The sequence below is a fragment of the Schistosoma mansoni genome (assembly GCF_000237925.1).
Source record: "Schistosoma mansoni, WGS project CABG00000000 data, chromosome 3 unplaced supercontig 0105, strain Puerto Rico, whole genome shotgun sequence".
Taxonomy (NCBI): Eukaryota; Metazoa; Platyhelminthes; class Trematoda; order Strigeidida; family Schistosomatidae; genus Schistosoma; species Schistosoma mansoni.
The window spans coordinates 340728-356030 of NW_017386009.1; the positions used below are offsets into that span (position 1 = coordinate 340728).

Below are 15303 nucleotides of genomic sequence, written 5' to 3' on the forward strand. Positions count from 1 at the left end.
GTTAAAAAGTCTTGTATGATCAGTGATAAACAAGGAACCTGACACATATGTGCATCATTCCAAGTTACCACAGCATATCTGCAGAGTTAGATAGAAACTAAGATGAAAAATGTGGTGGAAGTAGTAACAGTTTCAATGACAGTAGAAAAAATAAGGTATCGACAATATAACCCGAGGAAAAAATGATAAATCCATGGGATAAAATGTATAGGGTAATTTTAAAACTGAAGATTTAAGGAAAGTAAAACAATTAATGCGTCTGGGTTATTTCAACTGATTGTAAGATATGTTAACCAACGTCTTCAACTATTAGTTACGAAAATTACACTGACCAGGTAGTCTGCACCCACCTTCATGACGCAACCCAACAGTTAATTACCTCAAAAAATGGTACCACTTCCTGGTCTGACTACACCTATCTTTCTTTTAACCTACTCCTAGACTAGCAAAACTAACACGTTGAGGTAGGCGGTTGGGCATATATAGTACTTGTCTCAACTACCTTGGTTGATAAAGATTCACTGCCTTAATTATTGTGAGATAGAAATTGAAGCGAAACAACTGAAAGGACTTTCTCGATAAAAAAAAGCAACATAATGTACGTCACAGACGGATTTTAGTTTAATAGTTATTAAAAACCAGGAACACTCGGTCATCTCCTCTGTGTTATTATAGGACTCCTAAGTAGTGCGTATGCATGGCCTCACCGATGATCAAACCTATGACCTTCAGGTCTGTCACTAAGTGCCTAAACTTGAAACCACCAAGTCAGCATCTAATGATTCGTGTTTCTAACTTCAATCAATTTGTGGTATTGCAAGACCATCTGCCAATGTCACTGATGAATAACTGTCTCACATACGATATGGTTGAACGCTACTAGTCATAGCATCTCCCTAGGACTCCTGGAGTCACCTCTCAAACTTAGTAACCAGTAAGCAAGCATAAATTAATTTTCATAGTTGAAATCATGAGTCAATTGAAGTTAGACCACCATGGAAAACCTGGAAGCACTGGACGACCGTCTCGTCCTATTGTGGGACTCCTCAGCAGTGCGCATCCACAATCCCGCACTCGCGAGCGAGATTCGAACGCAGGACCTACCGGTCTCGTGCCAGAACACTTAACCGATAGACCACTGAACCGGCATACAATGGTGTTAATGTTTAACTTCAACCAATCCACGAAGTTTGAGCAACCGTTCACCGATTGTCTTCAGTGACTTTTTATCTCACAACAGATGTGCACTGCTGAGGAGTCCCATAATAAGACGAAACAGTCGTCCAGTGCTTTCAGGTTTTCCATGGTGGTCTAGCTTCAATTGACTCATGATTTCAACTATAAAATTACTAAAATCTCCACAAAACTCCTTCTGATCATATGATGATTATTATTCAACAAGGAGGGAGTATATGAAAACTGTTGAACTTCATAATATGCACAACATGGACTAATATTTTTATTTAGGCAACCATTAAAAATTTATCACTAAAGGAAATAACGACACAACAAACGATTATCATGAAATAAATATATTTTCTTTCTTTGATAGATCTGAAATCTTTGCATAACAAAGTCAGCTATACCAACATATATATATATATACACTCACAAAAGAGACTTACTTACTTACGCCTGTTACCCCTCGTGGAGGAGCATAGGCCTCTCACACAAAAGAGAACAATAATAATAATCTAAATAATAATGGAAACCATAAACAAAAAAATGAAAGGAATATAAATGAGGGAACAATAAAAACCAATAGCAGGAGTAGTAATAGTAGATGGGTAAGATGCTGTATCATCATCATTATCCAGTATCATAATTCATCTTTCATATATTTATTTAAATGTAGTTTATCATTAGTCATTGGTGATGATGATGATGAGATAGTATATTGTTTTTCATAAATAACTGGCCATTCAGTTAATGATTGACAAGTAGATGAATCTGTATAATAATGATATGGTTGATATAAATGTATTGGTCCATTTGGGCATAAATTATTTAAAGTTGTATTGGATAAAAAACCCATAATTGAACGTTCTTCAATAATACGAAAAGTAAATGTTGATGAACTAGTTCCAATGAAATATCTTCAAAGAAATAATAAATAGTGAAATAGAGATACTTAAGAAGTACATTATGTGACTTACTTAGTATTGTTTGTTTAAATATTCCCATTGATATTTTTAGGACTGCAACTGGTCAGTCTCTAATTGGCATATGTGCATACTGTGCGTATTGCATTGATATAGCCTTAATTCACAAGTATTGTAAGGAAGGATGGATAGTGGCTAGTATCCATTTTGACGCGCGTTTCGTCCTATTTGGGACTCGTCAACTGGATGTACCTGTATCTCAGAGTTGATGTTCACTTAGGGACTCGAACCCAGTACCTTTCGCTTCAAACGCCATCACGCTATCCACTCGGCCACTGATTCCACTGCTAGCCACTATCTATCTTTGCTTACCATAATGTGATTTAGTTTAAATAGATAAACCTTAACTATATATAACTAAATATATAAATATAAGCAAAGATGGATGATGGTTTACAATACTTGTGACTTCAGGCAATATCAAAGCAATCCGCACAGGATGGATATACACCGATAAGAGACTAATCAATTGCAGTGGTAAACATCAACTTTGCTCTCCTTGCACAAGCAAGTGGCTATCAAGACTCAGTAGCTATGTGGATGACGTTTGAAGCGAACGATACTGAGTTCGAGTCCCACAGTAAACATCAATTTTGAGATGCAGGTGCATCCAGCCGACGAGTCCCAAATAGGACGAAACGCGCGTCAAGCTGGATTCCACTGCTAGCCACTATACATCTTTGCTTATGATGCGTGTGAATTAAGGTTATATCGAGGCAATACGCACAGTATGCACATATGCCAATAAGAGACTGGTCAATGGGAAGATACAAACAAACAATATAAAATGAATTTATATAAATATAAAACAAAAGAATTCATAAAGAATATGTTGTTTTAAAATGATTCATTAACATATTTTAAGTTTTCTACAGGTTCATAGACGTTATGGTTAGAATATAAAATTATTATACATATACACTACGCTCCGATTCTAACCCTAATGACTCTAAGCCTAACTCATAACTACTGTAAACCGAAATCTCGTAATCATAACATCAAACTTCTACAAACATTACAATGAAGTATCATTCGATATAGTGTCTCTGTGTACTTATGTACCGACTTATCACTCCCGTATTCATATGCGAATGTTTTCGTAAACACAACTCTTATAAAAGGATGAAAATTTAGAAAGTCGGAACTATTTTTCAGGTTTATTATTATTCATATTTTGTTGTATAATGAGTAGATAAATTTATTGTGACGCTCCTATATTCCGTTTATTGTAAGCTTTCGGTGGACCCATCAACTGTCTCTCTACAATTTAATATTTGCTTATTATTGCTAGTTAATTATGCGTTGCATGCCCTGTCCTCTACCATTCTGACACGGTAAGAAAATTCTCTAAAACTTGATTTTAGAGAAGACATAGCGGGTAACATTTTAACATGACGAATCAGAAGATTTGTTGGAAGGACATTTCATGCTGCCAAGATACATTAGTCAACTTCTAGCCTGATTAGTTAATCATCATTTTGATATTATGTTGACGTAATTCGACTAATATAACCTTCCTCTTTGTATTTCCGTAGGTTAAACTTGTCTTGGTCACACATCTTACCGTTATTACTATGCACTTGCAAACGCTTTGAAAAACTTATACAACATCCACCCCTATTTACTAATTCGATATATTACGTGATTTCTAATTTGTAATGACAGTATATTAACTCCTTCATTTCATTGTAACCATGTTTATTTTGATCAATAATCTTTACACTTTCAATTCATATAATAAACTAGTTCAAGTCAATAATCCATTTGGTCATCCTGACATAAACGATTTCATTTTATTTTATAACTTTAAATGTAAACAATGTACTTTGCCATAAACCTGACCACCTTTTGGATTATTAATTTGGATATATGAATTGTAGAACCTGAAAAGAATATTCTTAGTTCATATGTTAGTGTTTTAATATGATGGGAATTTTCAGCGACTAACATCCATCCTTCTAAATTCACATTATTATTATTAATAATAATATAACTCCACATGTAGCTCTTCAAAAGTTACTGTCGGTTTCAAGACTGAGTAAAGAAGAAATGTTGAACATGGGGTCAGCAACCGCATCTCATACGAGGGACTACAGTGCAAAGTCGTGCATGGAGGACAGCTAAAAGATGCATTTCCAGTAAGGACCGGAGTCAGACAAGGCTGTCTACTCTCCCCCTTCCTCTTTCTTCTGGTGATAAACTGGATTATGAAGACTTCGACATCTGAGTGGAAACACGGAATACAATGGACATGTCAGAATCATTTAGAGGATTTGAACTTCGCAGATGACCTAGCCCTCCTATCTCATACACACGAACAAATACAGACGAAGACAACAAATGTAGCAGCAGCCTCTGCATCAATAGACCTCAACATAGACAAAGGAAAAAGCAAGATTCTCAAATACAACACGGAGAACGCCAACCAACTCAGTCATATTTGATGGCGAAATTCTGGAGGAGGTGGAAGCATTCACGTACCTGGGAAGCATCATTGATGAACAAGGAGGATTTGATGCAAATGTAAAGGCGAGGATTGGCGAAGCAAGAGCAGTATTTCTACAACCGAAGAACATATGGAACTCAAAACAACTGTCAACTAACTTCAAAGTGAGAATTTTCAATACGAACGTCAAGACAGTCAGTCCTACTGTACGGCGCTGAAATGTGGAGAGCTACTACATCCATCGTCAAGAGGGTACAAGTATTAATAAACAGTTGCTTACGCAAAATACTCAACATTCACTGGCCGGATACTATCAGCAACAGCGTTTTATGAAAGAGAACAAACCAGATTCCAGCTGAATATGAATTTAAGAGATGTTGGAAGTTGATCGGACATACATTAAGGAAATCACCAATATGCATTACAAGGCAAGCCCTAACTTTGAATCTGGAAGGGAAGCGGAAAAGAGGAAGGCCAAAGAAAACATTACGCCAGGGAATAGAAGTACATATGAAAAGGATGAATGTTAACTGGAAAGAACTGGAAAGGATTGCCCATGACAGAGTTGAATGGAGAATGCTGGTGAGCGGCCTATGCTCCTCCACGAGGGGTAACAGGCGTAAGTAAGTAAGTAAGTAATATACTAAAAAAAACTTTTGTCTCACTAACTTAACAATGATTAAACTATAATTACTATAAGAATGAAAAACATCATATTATATTATCATCTACTATCATTTACAAGCAAATTTCTAAATGAATGCCAATTCATTAACATAGTAAGCCTGAAATAAATCTATTCAACTTCACTTTTTTTTTAAAAAAAAGCAAAGAAACATTGGAATAAAAGTAAATTCTGAATGAAATAACCCCCCCCCCATAAGAAATAACTTAGTTGCCAATGTACATAACGTAATCAACGTAATCAACAATATACATATATATATATATATATATATATACATAGATGTTCTATTTTACGACATTTAAACAAAAAAGAAAAAGCAAAATGAGTGAATTACTGAATATTCATAGTTATAATTAAATTTCTATTATTAGTAGTAGTAGTAAATTAGTAGTATGAATAGATATCAACGAAAAAAAATAAACATCCATAGTATTATTCCGAATTTATACTAAATAAAAGACAGAATTTAATTAAAGAAAGTATATAAGTATAATCAAACCAAAGAAATAAAGATGGATAGTGGCTAACAGTGGATATCGAGGCAATACTCACAGTATGCACATATGTCAATGAGAGACTGACCAGTTGCAGTCCTAAAAGCATCAATGGGAAGATTCAAACAAGTAATACAAAGAAATAAAATCACTATATTTATAATAATAATCATTTGTAATTAGTGTAAAGATTATGATTATTCATGAGGAAACAATGTTGAATCTAAATCAAGGCAACAGTTGCGAGTGTGATGATGACAATGAACATAAATGAAAATGAAGAAGAAATTTAGAATAGAATAGATAGATGGAAACCGAGAAACATTGCTCAATGGGAAGATTATAGTAGATGAATTATACATACATACATGATCGGCTTTGTTCTATTGTAACTGGTATTCCCATCCTATCTAATGATGATACATTTATACACATACAGATTGCCAATCTACATAAGTTACAATGCACATACACATATATACAGGTAAAAATATATTTTTTTTATGGAAAATAATTCAACATGTTAAAGTGATAATATAACCGGGCATACAAGTCAGTCACAACTACTTCACTCCCTATCGTTAGTTTAGGTGTCGATACAACCCAATCCTGAAGTAACATTTTGCATTTCGATGGGGAGAATCGCATCCCGAACATGCCTGCATTGTTGACCGGGCATATTAAATATAATCTTGTATACTTAGGACTTTGAATTATATTATTTTGAACAAAAATTAATATGATCACTATCTCCCTATCCGAAATCAATATAAATATTAACAAAGTTAAAATAGAAAATGTAATAATTGATAGTCAACAATTTCTTTAATTATCATAGTCATTATTTTATTGTAATGAAAGTTGATAATAAACTAGTTTATAGACAGGATATATATATTGCTAACATTCAGTGGCAACATCATGTTAGTAATACAGAGGTTCGGCATCGTGTGTTCGGGCGCAGAGACGATAATTCAATTGGTGTCACCATCTTGAAACACCGACTTCCGTGGCTTGGACATGTTCTACGAATGTCGTCCCAGAGAATTCCACGTCGTGCATTATTTGCCGACTCTGGGACTGGTTAGAGAAAGCGGAGAGGAGGTCAGTGTATGACATGGTGTCGTGGCATGAAAGAAAGCTGCAAAGGGCTAGCTCCTGTTGGTCCTTCACGACTCCCTGGCTGGGGCCCAAGAGACGGCGCAACACAGTGGCTAGAGGCATTATCAGATATGGCTCAGAATAAAAGCCAGTGGCGAGCCTGCTGTAACCTTCTTTTATTTTCATCATAAAGAGTGGTCATAACTTCCTGAACTGAAAGAGTTCTTCTGGTTGTACACTTCAGTTTCCCCCATCATTACTCTTATTTTTTTATATGAATCTTACCCCTTTTTTCTTCCCATTCTCATTGTTTTGTGTGGGGCATATATATATCTGGTTTCATATAGAAACACATAAATACAAATAAAAAAGGTAACAACAATTTTATATTGAAAATTTTTACTGCATAGTAACAAAATTTACACACAAAAAAAGAGAAACAAAAAAGAACATAACAATAATCAATTACATATAACAAACAAGTCATTGAATAATAGAATAATAAATTTTTATCATTTCAATAATTTGATTAATGTTCATAGTTTATTTGATTAGTTAATTAAACAATCTGACATTAAGAAATAGTGGAAAAATTAAAAAAAAAAAGTCATGTATATTTATCATTACCATCACCCCCCCCCCTTATATATGTGAGATGTATATATATGAAACACTTTATTTCAACCTACATTCTGGTCAATTATTTAGATAAATATTTAGGAGAAAAAAATGCTTTCTCCCCTATGGATAAATTTGTTTTGGGTTAGATTTTTATAGATTAATTAAAGACATGATTATTATTATTGTAGGTATTTTGTATTGGGTTTAGTTGTTTAAATTTGATTTTATTGATTAGACAATATATTTTTTGATTTTCATAGTTGAAATCATCAGTCAATTGAAACTAGACCACCATGGAATACTTGGAAGCACTAGGCGGCCGTTTCGTCCTATTGTGGAACTCCTCAGCAGTGCGCATACTGGAGTTCTAGTGAGAAGCAGTGATTAGTAGAGTTCAACCAGGTCTATTGTGAGATATCAACTCACTGAAGACAATTGGTGAACGGTTGATCAACTTCGTGGATTGGTTGAAGTTAGACATTAACACCATCGGATGCCGGCTCAGTAGTCTAGAGGTTAAGAGCTCGCATGCATGCATGCCTCGCTCGCGAGGCGGGATCGTGGATGTGCACTGCTGAGGAGTCCCACAATAGGACGAAACGGCCGTCCAGTGCCTCCAGATTATCTATGGTGCTCTATCTTCAAGTGACTCATGATTTGAACTATGAAAATACTGAAATCTCCACAAAACCCCTTCTTGATTTATCAGCTAATGAAAAAAAATTAAATGAATTCAATGGTATAATACGAAATCTTATTATCCTTCACTGTAAATCAGTCTGTAATTGTATTAAATTAATTGGAGGTGTTTACAAGATGTGTTTCTTAATTATTCAACTAAACCAAGAAATTGAATCAGCCTATAAAGTTTTTAAGCCATGTTGCTAGGCCTTGACTACCTGGTTAGGCTCAGCGCGATTATTGTAACCAACAGTTTGTAGACACTAGGTGACATGGTTCAAAATTAATCACAATGACGCAGATGCACTCAATTTTTGCCTTCCCTTAGACGTTTAACCTTAAATTTATCTTACAGTCTTTATTCCTCGACAGAATTGATTCTTTTCAAATCCTATTTTCTATGCTTAATGTTTTCTACTACCACTGATATTGTTATTATTTCTACTATTCTGGAATCTATTTTTATAATCTTTATCTCGCCGTATAGGCACTTTGAGGCAATACATATATGTGCTAGGTCTCACTTTGCATATGACTGACAGAATAAATGAATGATAACAATAGGATTAGTTTTTATTTCCTATGTAGACGGAATAATCCACACGCTATTACTTTGAACAATGACGTGACTCTTCTTTTTAGAAATTTACAGCAATCAATCACATGAATAAATTACCAGAACAAAGTTCCGATAATCTTCATCTTCTTATTACACTATCCAACTAAGGTGACTACTCTGTTTCAGTAACTGAACATATAATGACTTAGTGTTTGAAGAAATCGATTGATTGAAATATTTACATTCAAAAGAATATGTACATTGTATGTTCCTGTGGCATCTGTTATATTGACAATATGTTACACTGAATTCCAATATCACAACCAGTGTTACATCCACTAACTTATTTTCATTATATAGTAGTATAGTAATAAACATAACTGTATGGTTACTGAGTAAGAATTCAACAACTTCAGTAAATACATAGATTAAACTTTTTTTAACAAAACTAGAAAATAATTTGAAGAGAAAATCTAAGAAAGCGTATGGAGAATATGAAGATTTTCGACATTCACAATAATAATGATAATATCATGCAATCAGCACATTTTTACCATCCCCAAGATCGATTTCTGATACCGTAAGAATTGCTTACCAAACAAAGGAAAAGTTAATAACAACAAAATTTGGACGAAAAAACTTTTAGATTTTAGCTGCTTAAAGGTGGTCAGTAGGAAACTCTCCATGACCTAGATATCATTCTAATTATAACTTCGAAGTAAATAGTCCCTGTAATTATGAAAGAACTGATACTACCTGTAGAGTGCGGATCCAGTTAGTTCGGCTGGCTTTACAGCCTAAAACTTTACCATTGAATTATTCGGACTGAATCTGACCTCATACAGTACTCAGATACGTATAGTTAGTTATTAATGTTCGATCAAATTAGGTAATATAGGTGTAATCACCTCATTTGTTACTTCAAGAAAAAGATAACGTTTAATCAACTGATCAAAATCTCTGTTAGGTCATTTTCAACTAACATTCATTCAAATTTTTTTCAAGTTTAATTCACAAGTCAATCTAAACTAGACCACCATTGAAAACCTGGAAGCACTAGACGGCCTTTCCACCCTAGAATAGGACTTCTCAGCAGTGGGCATCCACGACCGCGCATGCTAGACTCGGACAGACCTTCGGTCTCGAGTGCGAATGCTTAACCCCTAGACCACTGAGTCGGCATCCCATAGTGTTAATGTCTAACTTCAATCGATCCATGATCTTCCACTGCCTGAGGTGGATAACTTTCTTCGACCCGATACGGTTTGGACTCCACTGGCCAGGGCTCAACTCGAGAATTTAACTGGAAAATAACATAATCTCCACAAATCTCCACACTGACAAATTTCTTTCTCAGAGAAATATGCTGTATAAGTTCACTACATCAATATCTACTATTAACGCGTATAAACTAACTGATTCATTTGCGTACATTTAACATGAACTATACTCAAATTCAAATGTAATTAAAAAGTGTACAGAAATAATATGAAATCATTTTCAAATAATGAAGTAACAAGGAACAAACATTCAAAAGTTGTTATACCTCATGATAGAACAATCATAGATTACCAATAAGTGACGCATACTAAGCAGGGGATTTTACACCAACCGATATATCCTACAGATGAATTTAAGGATATATCTATGTTTGACAATTCCCAACCCTCTTTTGATCTACTCTTATATCAACTAGTATTGATCATCATGGTAGACCATTGATTAGGATATAAGTAACACATATAAATCAACCATCCAGATCAGAGGACAAAACTCTATCGAAATCATCCACCTGAGCTACAATAATTCTCCACCATCTCAAAATCAACCGCTCAAACAGATAAACATTTAAAACTTTACAGATCAGTATATCATATTATACATCGCCTATGTATTAATCTAAGGATAAAGTACGAGATTAATAACAAGAACTGATCAAATTTAATTCAAAATAACAACAAAGGGATCATTGAAACTCTTACTAATAATGTCAGTCAGTCAGTCATAACATAGAACTTCGTACGTACGTACGTACATCAGTTCGAGTTGCCATACCACATTAACACAGAGATGCAGTTATCGATTCAAATCCTATATTGGTAGAAGTAGTAAGAGTATAAGCATTAATGTGAAAGATTAGGGTTTGAAGATGTTATTGAAGAAGCATAATCTAGTGAAGTAAATTTAGAAAGAGAAAAAGATAGAGACATGAAGAATTCAGAAAGTGAGAATTTTGGAGAACATAAAGAGTGGATGCACCTTCGCCAATGCAAACGATTTTGAGCCATGTCATTCAAGGTCTCTAACCATCGATTGCTATCATCTCGCAAATCCTAACTAATAATGACATAAACATCATACCCGTTTAACTAGTGAGTAATTATCTGAACACAATAGTTCTATGAATAATATAATGATGTTTAAAGTAGGGAAAAAATACAATTAGGTTTCAATCCCATTATAATGATAAATACTGGTATACAGATACATTCAATTGAACAGTTATAAATAGAACAGAATGCAGATCTTATAATAACAGATTTTACTATTAGTTTAACTGAATATATTGAAATGGTCATAATGAATAGATTACATTGAATAGCACACATGAACCGATGTCAAGTGTAATTGTTTCGACACGTACTAAATTACATCTCATTAAACCTTAATAATGATTATCAGTATGGAGTTGTGGAGATTGTTAAGTTTTTGATTGAGATTATAAATCGATCAACGTTAGACTACCATTGAAAAGCTGAAAATACCATACGGCTGTTTTGTACTAGTACGGGACTCCTCAGCGACGTGCATCCACGATCCCGCAAGCGGGATTCAGACCCAGGACCTTTGGTCTCGCACGCGAACGCTTAACCTCTAGACCACTAAGCTGGCATCCAACGGTGTTAATGTTTAACTTCAACCAATCCACGAAATTGAGCGACCATCTTCCATTGTCTAAAGTAGATACCTGTCTCTACCTGAATATCATCAGAGAAAACGTTTGCCTATAACTTTAAAAACTTATTCATTAGGTAAAAATATAGTTATCGTTTACTAACCAACATGCAATCAAAATCAAAAAATGACAGGATGATTTGCGCTAATTAGTCTAGAAAAAAACAATCATATAATTTAATTGACAGAATTATCCAGTCTAATGAGTAGTATAAATAAAAATTTGAAATAATGAAACTTTTATGTCATCCCCAAATAGTTTAAACTGTGAATTTGTTCAATAAGTTGCCTCTTATCAATTGCATAACAATAGGCAATATCGTCAGCTTCACTTGAGTACACACATATACATACATCAGTGGTTAAAATGATAATAACAGTGTAATTTATAAGCAAAGATGGATAGTGGGTAGCAGTGGACTCCAGTTTGACGCGCGTTTCGTCCTACTTGGGACTCGTCAGCTGGATGTACCTGCATCTCAGAGTTGATGTTCACTGTGGGACTCGAACCCAGTACCTTTCGCTTCAAACATCATCGTGTTCTCCGCTCGGCTATGCTTGTGAATTTAGGCTATATCGAGGCAATACGCACAGTATGCACATATGCCAATTAGAGACTGACAGTTGCAGTCCTAAAAACATCAATGGGAAGATTCAAACAAACAATACTAAGTGTAATTTATACTTTCACAATTTGATTGGCAACAAGGGATCAGCCAATATTGTGATTAGATTTAAATTATATATTACTCATTATGAACTACTACATGTTCTATCAGCTTAAAAAGATAACTTGGTCGACAAACAGAAAAATAGAAGTGAATAAAGTAAATCTTATCATTCCTACCAACCCTGCATCGAGCAATCGAAGCCAGAACCTCCAGTCTCTCGCCCAAACGCCCGAGCTCTAGACAACTAGACTGGTGATCAATAGAGTTAGTGTTTAACTCCAATCCATTTATGACATTGCGCGATCAACCATGTCAGGTATAAAAAAGTTATCCACTGAATGAAATGGACGATGATTACAAAATATAGTGAATTTTATTCGTTTAAAAGGGAAAAGATGAAGCTCCATAGAAGAACAACACCCTAGTTTCAACAAATTCACCTTATAAATACACACTTTTAAATAAACAACAAAAACTATGTTTAGTCCCAGAAATATCTCCAGTCAGTGCTTATAATTCATTGAGTAGTAAATTCACTCATGATTTGTGGGAAAGTATTAAGAGTACTGTAAAATGAATATAAAATTTAAATAAACCCACTTCATCACTGAGTTACAGGTAAATTCAACTGAAAAGGTCTGAATAGGAATAAATGTGCACTTTGGATTACACTACTAGCCACAATCAGTCTTTTCTAAACAACTTATAACTAGTAAAAGGAAAAACCAGCTCTTCTATCCCATAAACATCAACAAATCCAAATGAAGATAACTATTGTAGCAGAAGCCTCTACATCAGTATGCCTCAATATACACAAGGCGAAAATCAATATCCTCAAATACAACATAGAGAACACCAAATGAATTACACTTGATGGAGAAACTTTGAAACAGGTGGAAACTTTCACATTTTTTCCCGGACAGCATCATCGATGAACAAGGAGGATATGATGCAGATGTTAAGTCAAGGATTGGCAAAGTAAGGGTAGCATTCCTACAGTTAAAAAACATATGGAGCTTAAAAAAACTGTCGACCAATATCAAAGCCAGAATCCTTAATACGAACGTCAAGTCATTTAGTTCTACTGAAACTGGGGGAACTACTACAACCACTATTAAAAAGCACATTTGTAAACATTTGTGACATGAAAGGATAGAAACAATTTGTCTGCGCAAAGTACTCCAGATCCGTTGGCCGGATACCATCAACAATTTACTATGACAGAGAACGAACCAACTTCCAGCTGAGGAAATTAGGAAAAGATGCTGGAGGTGAATTGAACATAGATTGCGGAACTCGTCAAACTGTATCATGAGGCAAACGCTAACTTGGAAACCTGAAAGGAAAAGGAAAAGAGGAGGACCCAAGAACGTATTGAATCGAGAATTGGGGGCAGACATCAAAAGAATGAGTAGAAATTGTAAAAAACTGGGAAAGAGAGCGCAGGACAGAATTATTTGAAGAATCCTAGTGGGCAGTCTATCCTCCTCTACGAGGGATGACAGATGTAAGAAAGTAAGTAGGAAAATGAAATATCAAGGAATTCACATATACCAACTAAGAATAACCGAAATTCATGGTTTACTATTAATAATGGTGAAATATAAACTATTATAAACAGTGTAAAAATTTGTATATAGCGGACAAAATACCTGGCATGTGCACAGATCCATTGATCTATAATTGCCGAACCACCTGGGCCATAAGATATCCACTCGAATTCAGTTGGTTCAAAATGAAATATTTGAAGTGGATAAAGTAAACTTTTCAAATTTTCAAGTTCTACATATGGAATAAATGTAATAGAAAATAAGTAAAATGATAGTCCAAAAATATACTACTTCTATTACATAATATTAGTAGTTTTGAAGTATCACACAATAAGACATCCATGTTATGGCTTGGAATTAATAAAAATTTTCAGACCAAGTAGACTTTATATTTTAAATGGTCAAATTTCTCCAAGTTATTTCAGTCTGATCAAGTTAATACTTATGGAACATGACTCCTTTGAGTTGAAGGTGTTTGGTAAGTCTATATGCTCAATCATCTTTATCTTACAGTACACAAAACGTGATAACTCCATGTGAGTAACTGTGACACTCTCATAAGAAGAGAAATTTAAATCTTACACAACGTGATTTCACAAACGGTAGTCTTTTTAGGCTCCTTCTGAATAGGATTCTTTGAAAGTATAGACCAATATCTTAGTATCGGTAGACCGATGAAGTATTTAACATTACTGATAGTGTGGGTCTCCGCTACACAGTGGTTTGAGTGTAAAACTTTCGCTGAACCAAACTTTTCTCAACTTATCTAAATAAAACGTCTCTATATGCGATTTTTAAAAGCAGTATTAACCAATAAATTCATTCCCAATTCAGCATTATATTCTGTATATAACTAAATGATCATCAATTTTGTTTAATCCAATATATTTTCATAGTTGAAATCATGAGTCAATTGAAGCTAGACCATCATGGAAAACCTGGAAGCACTGGACGGCCATTTCGTCCTATTATGGGACTCCTCAGCAGTGCGCATCTACGATCCCGCACTCGAGAGATTCGAACCCAGAACCTACCAGTTTCGCGCCAGAGCACTTGACCGATAGACCACTGAGCCGGCATCCAACGGTATAATGTCTAACTTCAACCAATCCACGATTTTGAGCAACCGTTCACCAATTGTCTTTAGTGAGTTAATATCTCTGAAACAGACTTGGTAGAACTCCACTGGCCACTGCTTCCCACTAGAACTCAAGGAAATATCTCTTGAAGTCAGTCACTAGTGAGCATATGATTATAGATCAGAGGGGGTTTTGTGGAGAATTTAGTATTTTCATAGTTGAAATCATGACGAAACGGCCGTCCAGTGCTTCCAGGTTTTTCTTGGTGGTCTAGCTTCAATTGACTCATGATTTCA

At 34.8% G+C, this 15303-nt stretch overlaps 1 protein-coding gene across 1 annotated transcript in view; it reads right to left on the reverse strand.

Moving 5' to 3' along the window:
- Positions 1-1518: 1518 nt before the first annotated feature.
- Positions 1519-15303, reverse strand: part of Smp_131810 (hypothetical protein) — a gene marked incomplete at its 5' end in the record, with an annotated part of 28496 nt that continues 14711 nt past the window's right edge. The window contains 2 exons of the mRNA XM_018791294.1: positions 1519-2096; positions 14031-14160. Coding sequence (XP_018645508.1) covers positions 1820-2096; positions 14031-14160 — 407 coding nt within the window. The 3' untranslated portion in view covers positions 1519-1819. The remainder of the gene's footprint in view (positions 2097-14030; positions 14161-15303) is intronic.